This window comes from Periplaneta americana, chromosome 8 (assembly GCF_040183065.1).
Source record: "Periplaneta americana isolate PAMFEO1 chromosome 8, P.americana_PAMFEO1_priV1, whole genome shotgun sequence".
In the NCBI taxonomy this organism is placed as follows: domain Eukaryota; kingdom Metazoa; phylum Arthropoda; class Insecta; order Blattodea; family Blattidae; genus Periplaneta; species Periplaneta americana.
In genome coordinates this window covers 87,531,049-87,546,485 of record NC_091124.1, presented here as the reverse complement: position 1 = coordinate 87,546,485, position 15,437 = coordinate 87,531,049, and the positions used below count along the sequence as shown (strand labels likewise).

Here is a 15,437-nt window from a genome sequence, read left to right as displayed (position 1 = left end):
GACACATATTCATATAGCATTTTTTCATTATTTTGGTGTGTGTCCCCCCCTTCTCCACAGTGACATAGGTTCCACATATTAAGATTCACCCTGTATAGTTTAAATTATTTAGTCATTGGGATGTGTTAGTAATTCCAAGAAATTTCAAATGATAAAAGATGGGAGTGTCTCACTGTACAGCAAAATATAATTCCTGAGTATCAGAGGAAAAGTGTTGCTGCATCCTCTTGACTACTCACAGGGCATGACTGTTTGTCAAAGCACTTGAACAAAATTGAAGTTATTACTTTACCACTTTGTTTTTTATGCAGTCTTCAGGAATAAATGGAACAAAATCATCTTCAGCGATGTCCAGCCTTTCCTCTAAATCCATGTGTGAGAAATATTGGAGAGCAAGAGAGTTAATGGCTTTATTACGAAGAACTCAGCATTAGTTAAAAACATAACTGCACTAATTAACGAAAACACTAACTTCCTTACCTCTGTAATGGGATGGGTTGTCCGGAACTTAGAAATGTAAGTGTAGAAAAGACCCTGAAGAGGAATAAGGGCAGCCAACATACGAATTTTAATGTTTATAGCTTTCTCTCGCAAATCCGCTTTGTTTCGAAGTGACGTATTTGGTGTCTGGACCTTATGCTTTCCTTTCTTCCATTTCATGAAACTTTGTTGTAGCCAAGAGAAACGATGTGCCAGGAGTCTGCATAGTCCATATGCCAAATCATTGTACAGTCCTCCCATTTCCAGACATTTCTGCATTGCAGCCATTTCTTCCACTAATCTACAATGAATAGTAATAAAGGGAAAATATGATTATTCTCTATGGAAATGTTTAAAACTTCTTCTAATATTAATTCAAAACACTCCACTTAAAAATAAGCTGAAGATTACAGAAACTTAATCATTATTCCGTGAATGTTACATAATGATGCAGACTGTTTCCGAACTTTCTAGATAATTCCACAACTTTCTGCAATATTCTAGATACTTTATTATTTATTTATTTCTCATGCTTGAGCTAAGAACTGCAAAAATAGGTACTGGAAGTATGCCTTTTTCAATATCCCTTATACCTTAATAGCTAAACATTCTCTTGTCATACAATATACAGTAGCGTGCAAATTAATCCGAACAACGTAATTACTTATGCAAAAACACTCAAACGGGATAAAAAAAAAAAAAAAAAGGATCTAAGACATACCTCAGTAATCTATGTGGCCTCCCTTGTTCCTAATAACAGCTCTGAAACGATTTGGCATGGATTCCACTAATTTCCCACAAATATTCTTCATTTCTTCATCGCGAAACCATACACCAATGAGGGCAGAAATCATCTTCTCCTTTGTAGAACAATCCATTTTTTGCATTCTTCTTTTGCAAATTGACCACAAGTTCTCAATGGGGTTGATGTCGGGTGAGTCGCCTGGCCAGGGGAGTACCTGAATATTCTTCTTGTTGAAGAATTCTGTAGTTTTTCGAGACATATGGCATGGTGCCAGGTCTTGTTGGAACACACCTCTGCCATCCGGAAATGATTTTTGCAGCTGGGGTACGATTCTGGTTTCCAATAAGTGAATATATTTGTCAGAATTCATCATTCCCTTGATAGGTATTAATGCTCCAGGCCCTTCATGTGTAAAACAACCCCAAAACATTACTTTAGGGGGGTATTTGGGTGCTTGTTGGAGATGAGCTGCTGTTACTTTTTCGGATCCTTTCTGTACGTAAGAAACACGGTGGCCGTGGACCTCGAAATGAGATTCATCGGAAAAAAGTACATTCTTCCAGTCATTCACTGTCCAGTGTTGATGTAATTTTGCCCACATTAAGCGTTTTTTGCACATAACAGGGGTTAGCAGTTGCTTCTTAATAGGCTTACGAGCCCTTCGTCCAGCTTCCAAAAGCCTATGCCGCACTGTTGTGACGTGAATATTCGCCCCAGTGGTAGCCATTAACTCGCGGGTTAAGTCAACAGCAGTTAGTCTAGGATTTAATTTACTTTTCCAGACAATTAAACGATCATCTGCAGGTGAAGTCTTCCTTTTCCAGCCACAGTTTCCTTTTTTCTGGGGTGTGATGGATCTAGTCTCCCTGTATCGTTTTATGATCGAATTAACAGTAGCCAAACCGATGTGACATTCTGCAGCAATTTGCCTCTGTGTCATAGAAGAATGCTCTGCTAATGTTATAATTTTAGACCGTTTTCGTGGAGTTGTATCCATTTGTGAAGACGACAGAATGTACACAGGATTGCAGTATTAAGTCTTCAACACAACTGAAATGCTTATAAGTACAAAACGACAGGCAAAATGTCATATATTATAAAAAAAATGACAGACCTTCAACAATGGAATTACACGTACTACAGATGTCAATTAAAGCGGTATGAGCAGCTGTGAGGCCAACAATGACAGAAAATGTAAAAATATGTCGTGTTCAGATTAATTTGCACGCTACTGTATTTTAAAAAGTTGTCTTCCTAATTGAATAATGCCATTTTTTTAGAAAATGATTGTTTCAGATGAATAAAAATTACCTACTTAAAGAACAGAGCAAGCAGAGACAAAGTACCAGCTTCAAATATTTGACAATGGCTATCTGAGTGGACTCTCAGTTTTTTGAGTTAATCTTTCAAGCTATGATAGCAGTACTCAACGGACGCTTAGAAATAAACAAAGATGATTTCTCCCTTGCTTTGACGACGACAACACTACTGTCATTTTAAAATAACCTAATGGAAATTAATTTTTCTCCACAGTTGTGTTAATTTTCCATTACCTTTAACACACAGCACAACAGATTTACTAATGTCCTTGGATGATTGAAGTCAGTGTATTTTTCTGCAGCTTATTGTCCACTAATTTATTGGTTCTGGAGTCCATTCCCATCATGGAAATCTTACAATTACTGCCAAATGCTTTATACTCCATGAAAAAAGTCCAGAATTGTTCGCACAAATTTCCTTAATATCAATTATTTTATACTTATTATGATTATGAATAATATATATAACGAAAACAGTATATGAAATTGACATAATGCTGTCTTAAATTGCAATACTGCTTTAATAATTTCAAAAGGTCTACTTTACATTCCATTACACAGATTGAGAATGTAAAATTAATGCACGAGACTTTCCCAAACATAACCATTTTTCTACAAAATTTCATTTAAATCTGTTGACTTGTCAATAGCTAGTCATTAGTAGGGACACCGTAAATAAAATCAAAACCTGTAAATGAACTTACTGTAATTGAAGGGTTCACAACCATAGTGGGCCAAGCGCTATTTATTAAAAACGGAAAAAGCAAGAGTTAAAGTTAAGTGAATACCATAGTTTAATGAAGATTGACACATCATTTCGTTTGAAAGTGTATACTTTATATTCTTGCTATATATTTCCATTGAATTATGGTGATAACTTCATTTTAACCCTTGTTTTCTATGGTTTTAGTAAATGGCGCTTGGCCCACTATGGTTTTGAACCCTTCAATTCGTCAAAAAAGTCGTTATTTAAATATGTAAATCATGAAAAATGTCGTTATTTAAATATGTAAACGATGAAAAAAGTCTGTATTTAATCATATAAATGGAGAAGAAAATTTTTAATTTAAGGGGGGACTCCACTAAAAATGACAACTTTTTTTCCTAATCATTTTGTTTACTAGTAAAGGACAAACATAATCCAAATTTTGAACTCCCAAATGTTTTAGGCTTTTTACTTTTTTTTTTCTATTCTTTTTAGAAAAATTTTCCAACCCAGATTTTTAGTAGAAGATATCAATTTTTAAGTTTTTCTTTTATTACATTCACAAGACATAGAGAAACATTTCTATGCATTCATTTTATGAAATATCTAATTTATTCACTTTGAAAAAATTGTTTGAAATTTTAAAAATTTTATTTTTTCTATGATTCATAAAAAATATTAATAAAATGAACTAGCAGCATTTCTCACAAAATAAATGCATATAAACATGCACCTACCTCATAAATATTTGCACTAAAAATTTCATTCTGATTGATTAATATTTGGCATAAAAAAGTTCGTGTTGAATCAAGAAAAATAAACTTACAGAATAATGGATTTGAAAGTAAAATGAATATTTATGTAAACTAAAATTCTCTACTGCTACATTCATCTAGTAACTTCAGTAAGCTAATTTTAGAACAAAAAGTGACTAGATTTGTAATCAGAAATTTGTAAAAAAGAATTATTTCATTAACAATGTAACACTTTAGGAACAAAATATATTTTCTAGTGAAACTTTTCTGTACTAAATTGTACATTCAAGTTCAAAAGTTACATTTATGTTGATGTAACATATGAAACATTTACCTATATTCTAGGACGTTATATAGGGGGAATAATTCTACTCCCGATGAAAAATTCTTCTTAATATATGATTGAGTCACAGTAAACTGTTCTTCACACACCAACTGAAGAAGATGCATACGTTTCTTCTCCAGATATAACAACCAGTTTGTACCAACAGAGGGCGTCTGCATTTCTTCTAATTCTGGAACTTTTACAACTGAAACAACAACATTTACCACACTACAGGCAATGGTAATGGTAAGTAATCTTAATTGCAGTCAGATATAAAAACTGAACTGGGAAGAAAATAGAACCTCCTTTACTCAGAATAAATTTTCACATACCTACTGTGTACACATACACATGATTTTTACTAAAATTTGCAGTAAAATATTATTAATGCAGGGTATTCTCAAAGTTTAATCCTTAGGAGCCGTGTGTCCATTATAGTGGCCAGCTAGCATTATGGTCATGATGTGATATAATGTGTTATAAATTGTATGTTATATATAAAATACGCTGATATTCTTTAATTTTATATAACATTAAGGACATTACACTTGATTAAAACAATATTTTCTTTTGTAATGTTTTTTTTTTTTTTTCTTAAAAAGGAGCAAAATCATTTCAACTGCAGTGAACTGAAACTTCATCAGCTTCTATGCGTACCATTACACTGATTGTTTTACATGGGCCTCCCCATCCTTTACCACAAGCTCAGGCTCAATTGACTGCAGTGGCCGGGACACGAACCTGCAATCTTAGGCATATGCTGGCCAGACATATCTTGTGCGCCTTAAATCACTCGGCTAACGAACCCAATACGAATTTACCCGATTATGCAGGTATACGAACCCCTGGTTAAGAGTTAGACATTTGCATGCAATAGTGGTATAAGTCTTCCGGGTTCTAAGGGTTAATATTATTCATGTCTGATAATGTGACTACCATCTTGGAAAATATATAGTAACTTGGCTATCATTCTTGTTAAGAGTTAATTATTGTTAACTGTCTGATTTCCCCAAACCCTGACGCTGACTGTATGTAAATACAGTAAAACTTCATTTATAGGTTTCTCACATACGTTTTCACACTTACACGTTTCTTTTCAGAAGACCCAGCAAAATTCCTATACTTTCCATGTTAATTTATTTCAGCTATAAGTTTTTAGTTTATACGTTTTTCTCACATATAAAGGGTACACGGGAATAACGAACAAGGTCCATTCAGAATAATTTTGAGATAAATGAAATTTAAAGTTTGAGGACTTGAAACGTATAGTTTATTGTTAACTTATTGTTATTTTTTATCTCACAAGAATGTACCATTATAAAGCAAATATGTGACAAAATATTGTTTTGATTTTATGAATTACAACAATGCAAAACTACAAAAACTTTACTTTGCTATGTTTTATAAACGGGAAGAACGAACAATGTCACAATTTAATTGAATATTTGTTGGAAATAGAATCAGGCATAATATTTTCAAACAATGTAGCACATGTTTACTTTCGTGTAGGGTATTCTTTTTAAAGGTTATAAATATTGTTGACCCATTATAAATATTTTTATCTTTGAGTGTTCATTGTTCCAAACAATTATTGAAAAACAAATCTACAAACTAATCTAATTGCATTGAATTTTCCATTGTGAATGAATATGTTGAACTATAAAATCGTCACATTCACTGCTATGGACTTCTTGTGACTCGTCATTGGTGGGAGGAAGACTGAAATATTCTCTAGCAGTTGGAGAACAAACATTTTTCAAAATTTGTAATTCCTTGTACTTTGCCTTTGCTGTTTATAGTTTACAATGATGAATGGTTTGGTTTCCTCCTAGAATTCGCAAGCTCTTGCCTCCAGTCATCGGGTACTTCACACCTTGCTCTCTGATTGACATGTCCCATGTTTTTGTCACATTCCAGGTACGAGTGGTCTCGAGTGGGAAATGTGATCCACTGAGCATCAAACCTCTTCTTAGTATGTACTACATAATGACAAAATCTAAATACCGTAAAGTTCCTATTTTGTCCGGAACAAGAATCGTAGAAGATACGGAGTTCACCAACGCAGCTTGGTACAATATTCATACAGTGGTGCCATAACTTAGAGCAAACTTCATCAGAGCCTTTACTTTAAATATTTTGGTCATACATGTAGAAGACAAATCTTCCTGTTGACAGCGTATGTATGTTACAAGAATAAAAGGGCATATGTCGACGATAATAGCCCTCAATACCGGTAATTGAAAAGTTTGGAACTGGTAATTCTTTTGGAAATCCATGCAGATAGCCTCTTTATACTCTGACTTCCTGGATTTTAGACGTGCAGCCCATTTTACTTCATAAAACGTCTGTCCCTTTCTCTTGTGCAATTCATTCTTCCAAATCAAATTTTGTTTCTCCTCAAAATTATCTAATTTACTTGCATCTTTTTCACTGGAAATTTCTGATTTAATGTGTGAAATGTCAGCTAATGTATTTAGTGACAAAAATTACTCTGTATTGCTTGTAAGACACAGGGTTCGCAGGAAATTTTTCTAAGTGTAACTTAAGCAGCTTAGAAATATTCAAGTCCTCTGGAAGATACAATCTTCGGCTATCGTGATGAGATTAGTGGACTTTCTGACCTCTAAGTGATTGAATGTGCTGACAAATTTTAGATAAAATCTCTCCTTTCATTTGGTGAGGCCTGTTTTCATGTTTAACTCTTGTTTCTGTATGGGCTTTTCCAGTAGTAGCCAATGACGTTTTCAAAGTGACTAAACTTCTGCCTGTTATTCCATGTAGAGTAATAAATGCTTTATAGCAAACGGGAACATCAGTATTTTGCCCATCTTTGTTTATTCTCATTTTATATCTGTAAGAAAAATTATGAAAATCAACTTTGGCTTGTGTTTTCTGGATCTTCTTCTTTGCACAGGAAGTACCGAAATTAGTCCTGAAAGGTGAGCATTTTGAGTGTCATATGATGCTAATTCATTGAAATGTTTAATAAGATCGCTTCTTTCACTTCGGCTTATTTTCTGAAAACATGGAAAACGAGAACATTTACAGTCTTCTCCCATAATATGACTCATAGCACGAATTTTTTTTATGCATCTGTAACACGTCCTGTAACTTTTCTCTTCCTTGAATTTACAGAACATGGAATGGGTCCGGATAATTCATTTTCTCTAACGTCAGACATTATAAAAATAAATTGCACTAACCACAAACACTACAATATGTACCATAAAAGTATAATAAAGGAAATAATCAATACCCTACCACAGACATCTGAACACTGGAATAGTACGACAGCTGTTTGTATTATGCTCACAAGTAGTTCTAATAAAAATTAATATAATTTATTGTCACATGGAATAACAGCTAAACATCATACAGTCATTTAATAATATTATTATTGTGTAGTACAGATCGTATTGGCATATGTAAAAATAAACTAACCAGCAATGTGCTATGACTCTAAGATCAAGTTTGTAACAGCTGTCTGCATTAGTTTCTGTGTTTAAAATGGACATTGTTCGTTCTTTCTTGGGATGGATGTGACATTGTTCATTCTTCCAAAGTATACAGAAACTTTAACGCAGAATACTGAGGACAATTTTCGTTCTTACATAAAACCAATTAAGCCACATGAAAGTACTCCCCTTCTACTATCAGATGGCACTATTAACTCAATTTCGATTTTTGATGGACCTTGTTCGTTATTCCCGTGTACCCTTCATATATGATCCCATTTTAAAGCCCGAGAGGTACAAAACTTCATTTATACGTTCTAATTAAATTTTGCTCGAAATTAGTTTTGCTGTGAAAATGTAACAACGCAAAAATACTGTATTTACGTCATCGGATATAATACAAACACTAATTTTTTATCCTAAAATCCAGAAAAAAACTGGCGAATATAATACCCACCTGTGCTAAAAACCACTCAAGATTAAACTTATATTATCCAGACAGGTCATAAAGGCACTCCCTTACCTCTAGTTATATATCACACATTCCTCATTTGCAGTATCAGAAATGGAACTTCTGGTCAACAGGTCTGGGTTGATGTCAGAACATTGACTAACGTCATACCACTTTTTCATTAGTAATTACTGGTAAATTCTTTTAGTTTAATTAAAGACGTACAATTGTTGAGAGTTATATTCATATACTCTCACAATAAAAGAAAAAAATGTTATTAGTCATTTCAGTAGTTAAAAATATTGTTCTTATTAGTGATTGTTGTCAAAAATGGACAAGTAATTACAAATAAAAAGTGCGCAAAAGACGAGAAAACACAAACTCGCAGTGGCCGTTTCTTTCAGTTGCTTCCCACCATATCTCGTAACATAAATAGCATCAATTTTAATTTGTTCGCATCTGAGTGTTTGAGTGTGAATATAATATGTACACCAATTTTCAAGACGACATTTTGTCCAAAAAAAAAAAAAAAAGCGTGTATTATAATCATGTAAATATGATACAATATGTGTTCATCGTTAAGAAGTGACCGACTTTGAAATTATTCCTGGAAATTCGAAGCTGCCCATTCTTGTCTCCTCATATTCAGTAAATCGGTTATGTGCCAGTGGAGAATCAATTCAGAGAACAGTAACAAATATAAATGACACTCAGGAGGAAATTAAACACAGAATAAATATGGGAAATTGTATGGTTGTGAAACTTGGACTCTTACTTTGAGAGAGGAACAGAGATTAAGGGTGTTTGAGAATAAGGTTCTTAGGAAAATATTTGAGACTAAAAGGGATGAAGTTACAGGAGAATGGAGAAAGTTACACAACTCAGAACTTGACCTGACATAATTAGGAACATTAAATCCAGACGTTTGAGATGGGCAGGGTATGTAGCACGTATGGGCGAATCCAGAAATGCATATAGTGTGTTAGTTGGGAGGCCGGAGGGAAAAAGACCTTTGGGGAGGCCGAGACATAGATGGGAGGATATTAAAATGGATTTGAGGGAGATGGGATATGATGATAGAGAGTGGATTAATCTTGCACAGGATAGGGACCGATGGCGGGCTTATGTGAGGGCGGCAATGAACCTGTGGGTTCCTTAAAAGCCATTTGTAAGTATGTACAGATGGAGGAAATGGGACATTTTAACATTGAGAATCCAGGTCCAAAGCTGTGACTACAATGAATACAACTATCCTAACACCACTCCAAATTGAAAATATTTTGACAGTAGACTCAACCTGATATGCTGAGGTTGCTGACTGGTTTTGAATTGCAATGAGTGGAAAAAAGAGAAAGTAGGTTTACAACTGACTTCTATTTATTTATTTTTAAATCATAATATATTAATTTTTAATGTTATTTCAAATATAATTAAATGCCGTTTCAGTTATACGTATAGGTTAAATGAAACTGAAGAACAGAAAACGTATTGAGAGTTGGGTAAGACATTCTGATCCTGAAATAAGGCAGCATCTTCAGTGTGGAAACATACAGATGCTCCTCCATCGAAAAAAGATTTTCGTCAACCTTTCTTCTGTTAAAATATGTTAATTTTCTTCTTTAACACTTGAAAGAATATTCTTGGGAACATTAAGAACTAAATGTAACTGGTTTGGAAGAGGCATGAAGAATGAACTGAGAAAGAAAAGGGTTATTGCTTTCCTAAAAAAAAATGCTTCAGCTGCAAATAACACTAGTCCATATAAGGCTTTAGGTGCACTGAGAGTGTTCACCAAAATCTACTAAACTTTTTTAGAACTATCATTTAGCCCAGATCTCACATCTTGCAGTTCTTTGGTATTTACAATACGACAAGAGTTCAAGGCAAAAAAATTCGATCTAGAAATAAAAACCACTTGCATATTTCGAATATGGATAAAGCATTGTGAGACATATAGCTTTTCAGGAATCTATTGGATTGGTTCGTAGCCACGAACTTATGCACCAATCCAATATTTCGAAAAAGACAATATCACCATACTTGCACCAAGACTTAATGCTGAATAAAAAGAGTCCATGAAGTTTTCAACAGCCTTATCATATTGTGATAAACGTCACTTTCCTCAATGGCAATTTTCAACATATTCTATATGTTAGATTTCATGTCTAAATATTAAATTATGCATCATAAATTTATACTGTCTGTTACAGATAGATACAGATTCAGCATGAAATAATAATAAACTTACAGGTCAATGCTTCCGAAGTGTCGATGTCTATTTTCTTAGCAGCTTCTTTCTCAAAATCTTTCAACATATGTAGTGCATCTTCTATAGTCAAGTGACTAGTTACATCAGTATGGTTTGAAATTTCTTTAGCCGCAGTTCTGAAGTATTGTGCAGGGGGACATTCAATAATCTTTGGATTAACTTTCTGAACTATTGCACAAAGTTTAGCACCACTGTCAGCCATCACAGCGTAAGTTTCATTGCGCTGCAGTTTAGCAAAAGCATTCTGGAACATAAATAACACTATGTGATATTAAGGAAACAATATTTACATTATTGGTGAAGAATGTTAACACATCTGATAAAACATATTATTGCTTATATCATGACTCTCGTGCTCACCAACATCTCTATGAGTAAATGCTGTTAAAAATACTGCCAAAAAAGTTCTTTCTTTTTTTGCTTTCAATTTTGTCCCATTTTTTGCTTATTCTGGACAATTGTACAATGTGAGTTCCAATAAACAAACAAGAAATAATTGCAATTATTAAAAACCTAAAATCAAAAAACCCCTTAGGGTACGATGAAATAACAAGCAAAATATTAAAAGCGAGTTCATATATTATAGCTAGACCACTAAATTATTTATGTAACTATTCAATGTTCCATGATATATTCCCCGAGAAATTGAAATATTCAGTGGTTTCCTATCTTCAAAAAAGGAGAAACAACATATCCAGAAAATTACAGACACATATCACTTCTACCAGTTTTCTCCAAAGTCTTTGAAAAAGTTAAGTATAAAAGGTTATATCATTATCTTAAAATATACAACATTTTAGTCCCAGAACAATTTGGATTTAGGAAAAATAAATGCATGGAAAATGTAAAATTTTATTTAACTGGCAAAATTCTGGAGGCAATTAATAAATAATAAATAAGTTGGAGGGATTTTCTGTGATTTAACTAAAGCATTTGACTATATAAAACATGAAATATTGCTAGACAAATTAGATTATTATGGAATTAAAGGCATTTCACTCATATCTCATAGACAGGAAAGAGAAAATCGAAATTAATACAACTATGAACTCTGCCTCAACTTGGGGAACTATTAATAACGGAACTCTTTAAGGATCAATATTAGGTCCCCTACTTTTTCTAGTGTTCATAAATGATCTTGCCCCCCTAATAAAAGATGTAGTCGTCCTAGGTAGCGTAGTTGGTATAGCGCTGGCCTACTATGCTCGAGATTGCGGGTTCGATCCTGGCCGAGGTCGATGGCATTTAAGTGTGTTTAAATGCGACAGGCTCATGTCAGAAAGGGTAGATTTACTGTAAAAGAACTCCTGCAGGACAAAATTCCAGCACACCGGCGATGCTGATACAACCTCTGCATTGCAAGCGTTGATAAATAAACTATAATTAATTAAAATTAAAAGATGTAGGTAATCCCATAACATTTGCAGATGACACAAGTATAATAATTACAGCCAATAACTCCAACACATTCCAATCTTCAACAGAGGTAATTCTCCTCAAAATATGATTGGTTCTAAGCCAATAAATTAGTATTGAATTGTAACAAAATTAACATAATCCAATTTAAATCCTGCCCAAATTCAACCTCGCAAATTCCAAGTGCAATAATTAACAACAGGTCCCTAATAGAAACAACAACCAAATCTTTTGGCTTACAAATCGATCATTTGTTAAATTGGGAAAATCGTATTAACGAAATTACGCCCAAACTAAATCCAATATAGTATTTTGCTATTAGATCTAAGCAACATATAGTAAATATCAATACCTTAAAAACAATGTACTTTGGATACTTCCATTCAGTAATGAGTTCTGGAATAATAATCTGGGGAAATTCTACAGATAGTAACAGTATATTCCTACTACAAAAAAAAAGGAGTAATTAGAATAATAGCAGGTGTCAAATCTAGGGAATCATGCAGGACCATTATCAAAAAATTACAAATAATGCCAATGGCTTGTCAGTATATTTTTCCATTAATAAACTTCCTCGTATGTAATCGTGGAAACCTTGTAGCTAATTCAACAGTTCATAGCATAAATACATGTAAAAAATGACTTCCATACTCCATCAGCAAATCTATCGTGCTATCAAAAAGGGGTGTGTTTTATGGCAGTAAAATTTTTAATAGCCTCCCTATGGATATAAAAAATGAAACTCAAAACAAGAGTATTTAGGCCCAAATTAAAGAAGGACCTAATTTTTCATGCCTTCTATTCTGTAAGTGAATTTATGACATTCAACAACGCTTCAAGAATATTTCTGTCTTGTATTAAGTATTGATATTAAACCTCTGCGCTGTACTAGACTACATTGTAAAACTCTTCTGTATATATTTCAACTAGACTCTGACTATAATTAAGACTTTATAGTACAATTAAGATTTTTTTTCGACATGTTCCATATTCTAGCTGCGAAGCAATGTACGAATACGATGGAATGTAAATGAATACAATACAATACCTGTCCAGCTATCTTGCACTGCCACGTGTCCCCTAGGAGGCTAGCAGCTACGTAATACATAGCGCCATAATTTTCAATATCTTTCAAATATTTGATTGCTTCCTTACATGTTCCTGAAAATAAAGTCAATGATACAAATGCAACTATATAAAGACATTTTACAGTAATGGTTTCCTACACTTCCAATAAAAACAATACTAATTCACTATTATAATCGTCATGGTCATAATTCCTTGGGCCTGCAGTGGTCAAGCATCAGATGCACTGACACACTATAATTTTATTCATCTACTTTACTGTCACCAACATCACTGTAGCAGTAAATGAGCAAGTATGGAGAGCCTAGATTCAGAAGGTCATGACCTGACTTCTCACTGTTGCATTAAAAATGATTATAGACAATATTTATTTAATTCTTGGTATACTGACTTTTAGGTCATTGTATAATTTTTTTCTGATCATATTCTCAACAAGAAGAAAATCGTTTGTTAACCAAAACAATAACAAATATGTTAACTTCTTTCTGAAGGACAACATCTTGTTGGTAAATAAATATAGTATCTGTATGTTATGTGTATATTTTATCCTTTTTCTAAAATCAACTTTCATCCTTAAAGGTATTTACTTATCACTAATAAGTGACAACTCCATAAAACTTCCAAGCATAAGACTACTCTTAACTGAATCATAGAATGTAAGTAAAGTTACACTGATCAAATAAACAAAACAAGTTTTCGGACTGAATATTTAATTTTAGTCATCTACAGAAACATTTGTGTGCAATAAATTTGTAGGATGATCAAAAATAACAAACATGGATTAGTTTCTTAGCTCTGCAGCTGTTAATTGGTTTCAGGGTTGTTCTTTGAAAATAAATGAAGCAAAATGATAAATGTTAATTCCTGAAATAATGAATTTGTTCCCAGTATATCTGACATGAAGTGTTAATATTACCCGAGTTGCAGCTCGAGCAATGAGTCTAGTATTTTTACTGGGAACATGTCACTTATGACTTTCTAATCTTTTACACATTTATATTTCTCCACAGAATTAATAAGCAAACCAAAAAGAATTATCACGATTATGTAATGGCTACACTGCACTACAAATTTCTGGCTGACATCGATCAGTAAATTTCAGAAAATGTAAAAGGAGTGAAATATGTACACTGACATTCAAAGATATCTGACCCTACTAATCGATAGCGATCGATAATTTGTTGGTGTAAGTGTGGCTTCTTTAGTTATTACATCTATGAATAGATCGCGAAAATAATAGTCAGTGTTACCAATTGTACATAAATATACCAGCATTATAGAATTCAATTTTTCATACCACTCTACTGATTGTAAAACAACACTGGGATTAGCTAGAAACCGCTGATATTGTCAATATGAGAATAATTTATGCTTAATCTACATAATCATTTCCCTCCCCCACCCCCAACACTTTTTTAACCACACCAATAACGGTGCCACCTATTGAGAACTAGCAGAACTCTTTCAAAGTTTGTCAATTTTTTATAACTTTGGTTCTGACATAAATTTTATATATTTTTTTCAATAAAAGGAACAAAGTTGAGAAGAAAATCAATGACTTAAGTCAGATTTAAAACTTTCATAGTGTTAATATGGTACGAGACTTTTTGGCATTTGTAGTGTATAGACACAGAAACATCCAATGCTGCACAGCTACATACTGTCTCCTGCATTAAAGAAGGCAAGGAAAGAATAACATATCCATTTCATTTGTTACTAGGGTCTGGTGAATAATCCTCGACAATGGAACCAATAAATAGGATTTCTTTCTTTGACTTCCCTATTGATAGAACTAACATGCAGCCATGGAGAGGAACCCCGTTTTTACATTCCCGCAATTTACGCTTTCCTGCAATTTACGTCATTTTCCTCTGGTCCCGTCTATTCTCCTGTACCTACAATATACTGTCTTCCTGTCATTAACAACTTGTAAGAAGACGTATTTCCTGTTATCTTCTTTTTTTTTGGGTGGCTGTACTGGATTTCAACATCGATATTTCAACAATAGTGAATGGTCAATCTTGCTGGTTCAGCACCTATCGATCGATATTAATATTGTCTAATTCGCTCAATACTCAAATCATATCATTGGCGTCCTTGTAACTGCTGTTGTGTTGCATCTTAGTCTTTCAGTTCACTGTGTTGTACATTGTAATTTATTGTCTAATATAGAATATTATAGTTGACTGAATACGTGTTAAAATTGTTTCAAGTGTTTTTCCGAATATGGAGAAGAAAGATCAGAAATGCATTTCTGTAGAAGAGAAGATGAAAATTCTACAATGTGCAGATTCCCATGTTAGAACGCATATTCAATTTGCGAAAGAATTGGGACTCTCCTCATCTACATTGAACACTATAACCAAGAACTGGTAGAACATAGAACTTTCTTTGAGACAAAGTGGCTCTATGGCAAAAAAAAAAAAAAAA

At 33.4% G+C, this 15,437-nt stretch overlaps 1 protein-coding gene across 4 annotated transcripts in view; it reads right to left on the bottom strand.

Moving 5' to 3' along the window:
- The window catches only part of LOC138704862 (uncharacterized), a 125,182-nt gene that overhangs the window by 35,861 nt on the left and 73,884 nt on the right, over positions 1 to 15,437 (bottom strand). For all 4 annotated transcript variants that reach the window (XM_069833199.1, XM_069833201.1, XM_069833202.1 and 1 more), the window contains 4 exons: positions 12,970 to 13,082; positions 10,485 to 10,749; positions 4,340 to 4,535; positions 481 to 781 (listed from right to left, as the gene is read on the bottom strand). In XM_069833199.1, the coding sequence (XP_069689300.1) occupies positions 481 to 781; positions 4,340 to 4,535; positions 10,485 to 10,749; positions 12,970 to 13,082 (875 nt within the window). The remainder of the gene's footprint in view (positions 1 to 480; positions 782 to 4,339; positions 4,536 to 10,484; positions 10,750 to 12,969; positions 13,083 to 15,437) is intronic.